The following is a 10,485-nucleotide window of genomic DNA, read 5'->3' as shown; positions in this document are numbered from 1 at the left end:
AATTACACAAAGGTCTGACTTTCCTGTGAATAAAGAAGTCAACTCAGAGTGCAAATAAACACCTCAAACAGTCTCTGACCCCTTTTTAAACAACTCGAATTGTTGAAGTTAAAGTGTTGATCAACGGTTTTTCTCTCTCTCTCTCTCTCTTTATTATTGCGATCATTAATAAAGTGTAACTTGATAATTATTGCACTGTAATGAATTATTATTTCATTGTTTTTAAACACTGAAATGTTAAGGTGTTCTGATATGTTCATGTCATTATTTTGTGCAATAACTGCCAAAAACCTTTTCAGGTATATATGTGGTGGTTATTGTGGCATGTATGGTTTCATGCCTGATAAGAAACATTTTGTAAAGACGGTTTCATTAATCAGTGACCTCCTTCGCATGTTTGCTGCATGAAATCCTGCTGTTTCATCAAAGCTGCTGACTTTCAGAGACACACGCAGGGTGTCTTCAAGGTTTGGATCCATGACACACATGTGGCAGCAATACTCACTAAACTAAAGTGAAAACAAACAAACAGTCAGTGAAACAAAAATAAACAGTGAGTGTCGCAGGACAGGTTCAATAACGTATATAAATGCAGTGTGTATTAAACACTTATAGACTTTTATAAACACAACACAAGACAAATAAACATAATTGATGGTTTACAAACCAACTATTAGCAGTTAGTGAACTCATATTTGATATAGCATATTTGACTATTTGTCTAGTAACTGTGGTTGGGGTTAGGTTTATCACTCTGTCACACACACATGCACATACACATGCACACACACACAAAGGGGTGGCAGACTCTGCAATGCATCATAAAATTGAATTGCAGCTGCACCTAAATAAACTCGTTACAGCCAATAATAATATTTAAATAGGAAACAGGCTGCTATAGTCCACATTTCAGTCTGAAGTTAGCTTACTTGTGAAAACAGTAGATGTCATTTGAAACTGTAACTGTATCATTGTCCCATAAAAAATACCCACAGACATTCTATAAACAGTTTCAACATTCCCTAAAACCACCATTTTTCCTTTTTTGTATCACATGGATATCTACTGATACCGATACAAATCTGATCTTTTTTTAAAAAAAAAAAAAAAGAACAGTTGATTTCAAATGCCTGCATACATTTTACATAAGTCAACAGTCTCTCACATAGTAAAATCAAAAAAAAAAAAAAATCAGTATAAGACTATGTTCAGCTGTTTTCTGGTTTGTTGAGCTTCAGCTATGCGTACACAGTATCCTGCTGCTGTCCTCTGTCCTGCGCTGAGTCAGAGGATGCTTCATATCCCAGCACAGAGAAGCTAATCATTCCATAAAGGATGTTTTCTCTCCTTCTCTTTTGCTTGCTGGCTCTTCAACAACCATCTCTTTGTGTGCTTGAATCTATAAAATTAAGTAAATAGCAAGTTATTGTCATGGAAGTTATTGTTTTCTCACTTGCTCTCAGCGGAGATGGACACATTTTTCTTCTCTACCCGACCCTTCATTATTCACTCTGCTTTGCTGCTTCGCTGCTTTAGAGCCTCTCTTCACACATCTTCCGAACTGGAAATTAAAATCATGGATCTGGTCAGCTGGTGTCTGAACGCTATTGATTGATCAAATTTTCACCATGTCCGATTGACATACCCAGCTGGCTACGTGATGGATTCCTGTGGAGGGTGGAAGATGACATGCCTGGCTGTACTCTCGATTGAGGACGTGGCATATATATTTGGCTTATTGATATCAGGATTTCTCCTGATTGGACTATGGGATACCTGACTTATCATGAAATTCGGGAAGTCAGTTCGGGCCTTGGTAAGGCTCGAATGGCTGATGGGAATGCAGAGCAGTACAAACTCAAATTCAGACTGGGTATATATCAGTATGTATCGGAACTGAATCGGAAGGGATTAGATCTTGGAGAAGTATCTGTTTCTGCACGCCAAGGAACGAACCAAGAAAATTCAGATGATTGGCTTTTTCACCATTGAGAGGTGCCAGAAAGACTATAAGGCTGTCAGCAAATTAACCATTGTCAGCCTGTACCAAAACAATTGTAGAATCAGAAATTTGGCTCCCTGACAGCCTTGGATTGATTGTTCTCATTTTTCTCCTGGATGTAATTAAAACAGATGCTCTACGCCCTCGCTGTCCCGTCCCCTGATCTGTGTGAACTGATATCCCTAGACCAAGCTACTGATGAACATTCCACCTCTTATCAGGAACAGTTAGATGAGGGGGGAGTTGAGTCAGCCCACAGTGACCCAAACCCACTCGCCTCCCTGGCTTCCTTCCATCCCTGCCTCTCCCCACCCTAGCACTCCCATGCTATATGTGCTTACTATGCAGAGGTTTTTCAACCTCATACTGTGCCCCCATTATGGGGTAAAATAGGAGATGATTTTTTTTTTCCTCATCTATCCTATTGTGTTAGACTTTATAACCATCACTGCTCCCAACAAAAACCACAATAGCCTACACAATGTAGGATAATATATAATATACTGTAAATAGTCCGACACATCATGCACATTGTATATAGTGTTATTATTATTAGTAGTATGTAGCCCGGATGGAAAAATGGGGATTAAATAAGCTTAATTCCTTTGGACATAAAAGCAAAGTTAACAGGAGTGTAATGTACTTTGCATATAATGTGTATTGTGTAATGGAAGAGGAATAATGTTATGTAAATATAATGTTTTCTTACAAAGTTGCTGAATGTAACAGAGCTAACACTCTTAGTTCGTATTTTCTGAGTGGTCAGTGAAGGTGGTCTGTGCATGTCTACCTGTTGTATTTGGCTGGGTGTGTGAGAGAGGAAGGAGAGGAGAAGAGAGAAAAACGGAGAACGGACGCAGCAGTGTTGGCTCGGAGCGCGCTAGCACACGATAAACTAACAGAAGAGAACTGACTAGTAAATACTATCCAGTGACTGTTAGTAGGAGGCGTTGGGAAACCACCTGCCCGACAGCTGTGCAGCCGCAGACGACGGTGATTCAGAGCGAGGCATCAGCATCGGCGGTTAGCAGCTAACGGCTAGCAGGAGCTCGTCGCGGTGACGAGCGCCATCTTCTTTGCCCTGTCGGTGGCGAGTGGTGAGCGGAAACAGACTGCAGACGAGAACTGGTTGACTGTCGTCCGGAGGGGACGAGAGGGTGAGCTGGTTCGCAACGCGGAACTGTAAGTCAGACGTTTCTGGTGCAGCTATCGGTGAGTGAAGAGGAGTTTCGCCACTGTGCTGCAGCACACAACAATCAGGCCTGCAACGTTTGTGTGAATGCGAGCGTGTGTGTGGGGCCCATGTATGAGTACTGTTAAGTGACTGTGTATATTTGAATGACGGAGTAGTCAGAATTAACCCTTATAAGCCTAATCCATTCGGACTGATTGGGAAAAGCTAAGGTTGAGTTCAATATTTTTACTGGTATTATAAGAATACAAGTGTTTTAGTGTTTCATTTGTGTCTTACATTTTGCATTTAAAAGTGTGGTTTTCTATCTTGTGTTCACGTTCAGTAAATGTTCAGTTTTGGAGTTAAAGAGTCATCTGAGTCAGTGTTATTTTAAATAGTGTGTGATTTAAGTTTCTTAATAGTCATCACATCATTGTCCACAAGTGAACCTTCGTGGTATCCACTTTGCATCGGACCCACACCCCACCTAGTTTGGTCAATCCTGGGGTTCCCGGTCAGAACACAATATAAAGCGGTGGGGTGCTACAAGTATTAAGGTTAATATTGTTTGTTGATTTTATATATATTCTTTTCTTAATAGTGTGAATTATTATATCTTTATTTATATTTATAATAACTGCGGCTGCCGTTACACCCAAATTTCCCCTCTGTGGGACAATAAAGGCTGTTTCTTCTTCTTCTTCTTCTTCTTCTTGTTTCCCTCTTCTCAAACACTTGTCTTATATGTTTGGCATGTAACAACAATAATTTGGTCCTAAATTGATTCTAAATTCTAAATTTATGTACAGCACTTTGGTCAACTTGTGTTGTTTTAAATGTGCTATATAAACAAGCGTGACTTGACTTGGAAGCTGTGGCAGGTAGGCTGGACCCCAAATGCAGGACTCAGACGGTAAACTGAACTTAAATGTGGTTTATTGAAAAAGATGACAACTCATACAAAATAAACTGGGCTGGACAGATGCCAGAACTAAAACTAAGAAACACAAGGAATAGAGTGACACACGGCAGGAACACTGATGACCACACAACAAGGAACAGATGCAGACTGAGCACTTAAATACACACACAAGGTAATCAGGGAACAGACAACGGGTGAGAGGCAAAGCTGGTGCGTAATTAACCAGATGAGACAAGAGAAATAAAACTAAACACAAAGCACCATGAACAAAAGACTATCAAAGTGAAACAGGAAACACACAGACACAGGACTGAGGCGCAGACTAGTTACAACACCGGGAACAAAACTCACTCACAAAAAAACCACAGGAGGCCAGAGACACAGTTATTTTACAAGGCCTACCACGTTGTGGCTGAGTTGCTGTTGTTCCCAATCGCTTCCACTTTGTTAAAATAACACTAACAGTGGACTCTGGAATATTTAGTATCGAGCAAATTTCAGGACTGGACTTGCTGCACAGATGGCATCCTATCACAGCTGCTGAGAGCGACCCATGTTTGTAGAAGCAGTCTGCATACTCTGGGCAGTATAATGTATTACACATAATATGCCTGTAAATAATGAAATATGTTACTACTACAATATTCACAAGTCTTTTTTTTTTTTTTTTTACAGTCCAAGGTGAAGTAGGATTAAACAACAGTCTGTGGGTATCATCTTTGCAGAGGTGCATATATCCAGGTCTATACAGGCTTGCTGTTGGATACTTTTACATCCCTGCTTTCTCAGTACCACGTGAAAGAGTTTTCCCCAAGGCCAGAGAGGTTATTTCCAAAAAGAGAAACCAAATGTGTCCAAGCACAGTGGAAAAAATATAATTTCTTAAAATGTACAGGACTCAAATTTCATCTCTGGTGGACTGGAGCAACACAAACAACCTGAAACTGAATGTTTCAAAAACTGAGGAAGTCACTGTGGAGTTTCCCCGGAAACACAAAGATCAGCTTACCCTCTGTCATCAACAACACAGAGGTGCAGAGAGTGAACAGCTATAAATTTAACATCTCCTCCTCCTTGAAATGGAAGGACAACACCAGACTTATTTTAAAGAAAGCCCGTCAGAGCCTGTTCCTTTTAAAACATCTAAATGTTTGTTTTTGGCTGATTGACACAACAGATCAATGACTTGAAAAGAAAAGAAATGAAAAGAAAAAAGCAGAAATATTTAAACACATTAAGGAAGTTGGTCACAGGAAGCTGCAGGCACAATTTTTGCAACCTGTGTGAGTACAGGCATGAAAATTTATGCAACAGAGTTTCTCAATCATGTGATCTGCCATTCTGTGTATTAGTGCCTCTGACAGCCTGCATCAGTCATATTTGGGGTTGTTTGCTTGGTCTGAAACACTGTTTAAATGTCTGATTCATTTCAAAGTAACACCAACATGGATGTCAGGACCCTGCAGAGCATTACACTATGATGACATAGTGTTATTCACTTCACTGTAACTATAACGTAAACAGTACAGTTGTGCTGATGCTGAACTCTCTGAGCTCAACCATAAGTAAGAAACTCTTTTCAGAAAGTATTTCTCTGTATTAAGGCTACATCTCTTAGACAAGTTTGTAATTGTATCATGAATTTGTAATGTTATATACAGTACTACTGATATAAATATAAAATATAAATATAAATATACTGATATAAAAAATATAAATACTTCATTTGCACCCTGATGAGACCGAGCTGACCTCCTTCTTCACAGGAAGGAGAGAAATTTGGTCTGATCACCACTCAGGACTCACCAGTTGGATTTACAGTGCTTGGCATATTTTTTTAAAACCACATGACATGAAAACACAAATATTTTAGAAATCTGTCAGAAACTAAAAATTACTGAGTTCAAAATTTTCCAACATGTTTGTGTTCAGAAGTGCAAAAAAAAACTGTAATTTAGCATCTTAGTACATAATAATAATAATAATAATGTCCTGCTTTTCTGAAGCAGTAAATTTGAAAACTGATGGATGACAACAATAGTGGACAGGAAATGTAATGAGCTAGTAGATGTAGAAAACTAAAGAAGGAATGAGGAACAGATTCAGATGCGAGTGGAGGAGCAAGTCAGGTGAATCTAGAGGCAGACAGCATCTGCATGATGGGAACTTAAAAAGCAAACTGAGTGAAGAAAGAAACATAGAAAACCAAAAGCATCACAGGTCTGTTTGCTTTGACATCACAACATCTAAACAGAGAAGTGGTTCACTGGGTCTGTTTCTGCTGGAATCACACATTGATTTTTACTTTGTGGTCTCTCCTCTGTAGCAGTCTGCTCATTTGGTAAGAAAACATTTTTACATTTTACTAAATTTGCACTAAAAGATAACTGCTGGATTTTATTGTAATATGTTTCTAATTTCAATGACACGTTGCTTTCTTTATTGCTTCATCAAATGAGGCAAGTTTCTGATTTGATCAAACATTTATGTAATTGTGTGTTTTGTTTTTCAGTTTTGTGACGGTCCAATCTGTGAACATCATGACAGCCATCATGTTACTGAGTCTCCTCTTTATTCCAAGTGAGCGTCTCATTTCAGTCATTTACAGTCTGACAGATCAGTGCAGATAGAGATACTTTACAAAGTCAGACACTTTATGCTGAAGCTGCTGATGGCACAAAGGAAACATACCAGAAATGATCATGGCTGCTGAAATCAATTTATCATTTTCATGTAGATTTTTATCTTTTAATGTTAATCTCTGGTTTTCCAGGAGCTTTGGCTGCTTGTACTCAGCGCTCAGACCTGTTCATTACTGCACCAACAGAGATGGAAGCTCTGAGTGGATCTTGTTTACAAATCCCATGTAACTTTAATGTTACTGGACCAGAACCATTTAACAGCACAAGACCTGTCATTGGAGGGTGGATGATCAAAAAAAACAGTGGTGATATTTTTCCTAAATACATTATTTACAACAGCAGTGGGACAGTTAACATCTATCCAATGAATATTACAGGAAACCTGAAACAGAAAAACTGCACAACTCTGTTTTTCAATTTAATTACAACTTATACAAACACATACTACTTCAGGATTGTGAACTGGCCGTTCAGGGGAACAGCTGTTTGTGATCCTCTTACAATAACAGTTAAAGGTAAGACAGTTTTCTTTTCATCATCAGGGTTTTATCAAAACTAAAATGTCTGATCAGTTGCAGCTTTGGTTTATTCAACAAAGAGTTATTAACAGGTCAAATGTTACAAAAATCATTATTTTGCATTTATGTTATCTCAAAATGTCTGCACTACCATGATGGTAATATTAGAAAAAATACTACATACTGTATGTTCTGACTTTGACAGTTAAAACAGGGAAGTGCTGAGTAGTGTCCGAGTTTCTCCTTTCTAACATTAGTGTGTGTCCTGATCCTGGGTCGGTGGCCCAGTGTCTTGTGTTCTTCTGGTTAAGTTTTGTTATATCTCTGATTGTTTTTATTAGTTTTCTTATTGTGTAGATTCTCAGTTTGTTACAGTTTTGAGGTTAGCTTAGTTATTGTATCCCGTTCTTGTCTTCCGGCATCTCTGTGTTCCAGTGTCTGTTAGTTCCCAGTCTCTTGTCTATTCTATTCCTCATGTTGTGTTTAGTCTGCAGTTGTGTCTTGTTTGGTTACTTCCTGTCTTAGTTTGACAGCCCTGTGTTCTCTGTGTGTTGTGTTGAATTTTGTTTCCTCTGTTGTTATTAGTGTGAATCTGTCCAGATGTTCTCTCCAGCTGTCTCCTGTTATCCCTCGTCATTCCCTGTGTATGTATTGTCTGCATTTCCCTCTGTTCTCTGTTGCATCCTCCCTCATGGAGGTGTGGTTTTGTTCCAGTTTTTGCTGTCTTTCAGTCAACCTCAGACTTGTTAAGTTTTCCTAGCTTTCATGTTTGTTATTTTGGATTATTCAGTAAATAAACTACCATCAACTAGTGATGAGTAAATGAAGCTTTTGTGAAGCACTGAACCACTTGAACAATTGTTTGGAAAATAGGTTCATTAAGCCTCAATTATAGCGCCCTCTCCTGGAAATGCTTTCATTTACACACCTGCATGCACACGCTCACACACCTCAATGAGCTGAAGCATCTTTGCATTGTTTGAGGCACACACGTTATGACCAAATATCATGATATCAGGTTCTATTTACAAATAAAGATGCATGAATGTGTTGTTGCATTGAGCAGAGTGCTGGGAAAACATGGCATTAACTGGGTGTGCTTGTGTAACTACCGCTTTAGCGTTAATCTTGATACGACAGCGTCCGTCATCACGTTCAAAGGATGAGCAAGAGATTGTCAGCAAAGGTTGTCTTTAAGTCATAATACAGCAGTAAGTGTTGGCCATAACAACGCTAAAACTGTGCGAGTATGAACCTGGCTGCCTGTCTCGTTCTCGCCCCTTCACTCGTAACCAGCGAATCACCTGAACCAGTCAGCTGATTCATTCCGAGAACGAAGCAGATGCTGCTTCGGACGTCATATGTCACGTGATTTTTTTCGTCCTGAAGCAAGCTCCGAAGCAGTGGATCTATTGAGCTGGAACATTTTTACTACATGAAAGAAATTTTAAAATGATGATTGTATGTTATGTTACTCTCAAGAACCCACACTGATCTCCATCTGTTTCATGACTGTATTTACTGTATCATCAGTGTACAACCTGTGTTTGATGTGAAACCACAGATTCTCCTTGGAGGCCCAAGATTACAGTCTCAGGTGATCTGAAGGAGAAGGAGTCTGTCACTATAACCTGCTCAGCTTTCACTCCCTGTCCACACTCCCCTCCTGAACTCACCTGGAATCTCCAACAAGACTCTCACAACAAAATAGAGGAAAACACAGATGGAAGCTTTACAACTAAAATCCAGCAGACCATCACTCTGTCAGACACACATGATGGAAAGAAGATCAACTGCTCTGCCAGATATCCTGTGAACCAAGGAGAAGACACCAAGACAGCAGAGACAGAAGAGACTCTCAGCGTTTCATGTAAGACTGAATTTTATGAGGTTGGAAGATTGATGATTGTTTTAAAAAATATTTATGGGATGTCAGCTGTAATGATCAAATGTAATTCCTGTCACACTTTTCTTCAGATGCTCCTAAAAACACCTCAGCATCCATCAGTCCATCAGGTTTGGTGTCAGCAGGCAGCTGGGTGAACCTGACCTGCTCCAGCAGAGCCAAACCTCCAGTCAGCAGCTTCACCTGGTTCAAGAAGAGCACAGATGGACCTGTGAACGTATCTGAAGGACAGATTTACAGCTTCAATGTAACAGATGGAGGAGTTTATTACTGTGTGGCCACTAATGATCTGGGTACTCAGACATCAGCAGAGATTCATGTGAATATTGAAGGTAAAGTTAGCCATCAGTTATTTTAGTGAATTCAGTCGTTGCATCTTTTCTTCTTTTCTTTGTGGTATACCTTACAAGACAGCAGAAACAGCAGTGACTCTCAGTGTGACATCAAAGTTGTAATTTTTAAGTTTCTTGAAGTTTAAGATCAAACTTCATTTCCTTTGTTGCATTACAGGTGAACAGGCAGAAATATTATTTGGTGTCCTCGCTATACTGAAGACTGTGGGAATCATAATGCTTGTGAGCACACTGGTCATCTTTGAGTGGTGAGACAAAAGTTTCTATCAAACTCATTTTCATGGACAGACTAACTGGTCTGTAATAAAACAAGAAGGATTTTGTTCTTTGTTTCTTTCAGCTGGTTCAGATCAAAACGCTCCAACAAACCAGAGACAGAAAGCTGTCAGATGAGCAGAGTTACATCACAGCCCAACAACTAAAGTGTCTGCAAGTCCAGGAGTAAACTTGAGTACAATGAGGAAACTGTCAGAAACTGTGTTTCTTGCAATCACGTGAATTTTTATTCATTACTTTGCACATTTATTTATGGATGAAATATATTTATTAAACAAAAGGATCACACAAAAATCAGGCATCGTAAGATTCCAACATGTACTTTAATATAATGTAGTGAGGCTGTCTGGTATTTTGTATTTTTCCAAATAAATATTTCCAATTAGCTGTCACTGAAAATGATCGCTGTTCTAAAGAAAAAGACCTGCTCCTGCTGGAGGTATTACTCACTCTGTAATGCTGTTTAGAGGAAATGGTTTAAAAAGTTGTAACTGATCTATATTTGAGGTATCTATTGATAGATATCATATCTTTATCACTGATGGTGGTGAAAACTTCCCTCGTCAGTATTTTGCTTCGCTTCGGTGAGCTCTGAGTTTGATTCGCCATTTCCCACATCTTCCCCTGATTGTCCTGTCTCTCTCCACTTCATACCATCGAATACAGCCGTGAAAGGCCAAAAAAATAATTAA

General features: G+C 39.2%; 1 protein-coding gene across 1 annotated transcript; it reads left to right on the top strand.

The window, feature by feature from the left end:
* The first annotated feature begins 6,279 nt into the window (after window positions 1-6,279).
* On the top strand, window positions 6,280-10,032 carry LOC115799741 (vascular cell adhesion protein 1-like). The gene is made up of 7 exons (XM_030757014.1): window positions 6,280-6,439; window positions 6,611-6,678; window positions 6,872-7,255; window positions 8,823-9,128; window positions 9,236-9,496; window positions 9,675-9,765; window positions 9,858-10,032. The coding sequence occupies exons 2-7, from the start codon at window positions 6,639-6,641 to the stop codon at window positions 9,937-9,939; spliced, it is 1,164 nt and encodes a 387-aa protein (XP_030612874.1). The 5' UTR covers window positions 6,280-6,439; window positions 6,611-6,638; the 3' UTR covers window positions 9,940-10,032.
* Window positions 10,033-10,485: the final 453 nt, after the last annotated feature.

This window comes from Archocentrus centrarchus, chromosome 20 (assembly GCF_007364275.1).
Source record: "Archocentrus centrarchus isolate MPI-CPG fArcCen1 chromosome 20, fArcCen1, whole genome shotgun sequence".
NCBI lineage: Eukaryota > Metazoa > Chordata > Actinopteri > Cichliformes > Cichlidae > Archocentrus > Archocentrus centrarchus.
Note: the sequence above shows the minus strand (reverse complement) of the source record. Positions and strands in the feature narration are given on the sequence as shown.

Excerpts from the sequence above, each read along its gene's own strand:
- LOC115799741 (XM_030757014.1), top strand. The coding sequence starts at position 6,639 with ATGACAGCCATCATGTTACTGAGTCTCCTCTTTATTCCAA. Across the intron at positions 7,256-8,822 it reads TCTTACAATAACAGTTAAAG|ATTCTCCTTGGAGGCCCAAG; the intron begins GTAAGACAGTTT and ends GTGAAACCACAG. Across the intron at positions 9,766-9,857 it reads ACACTGGTCATCTTTGAGTG|CTGGTTCAGATCAAAACGCT; the intron begins GTGAGACAAAAG and ends TGTTTCTTTCAG.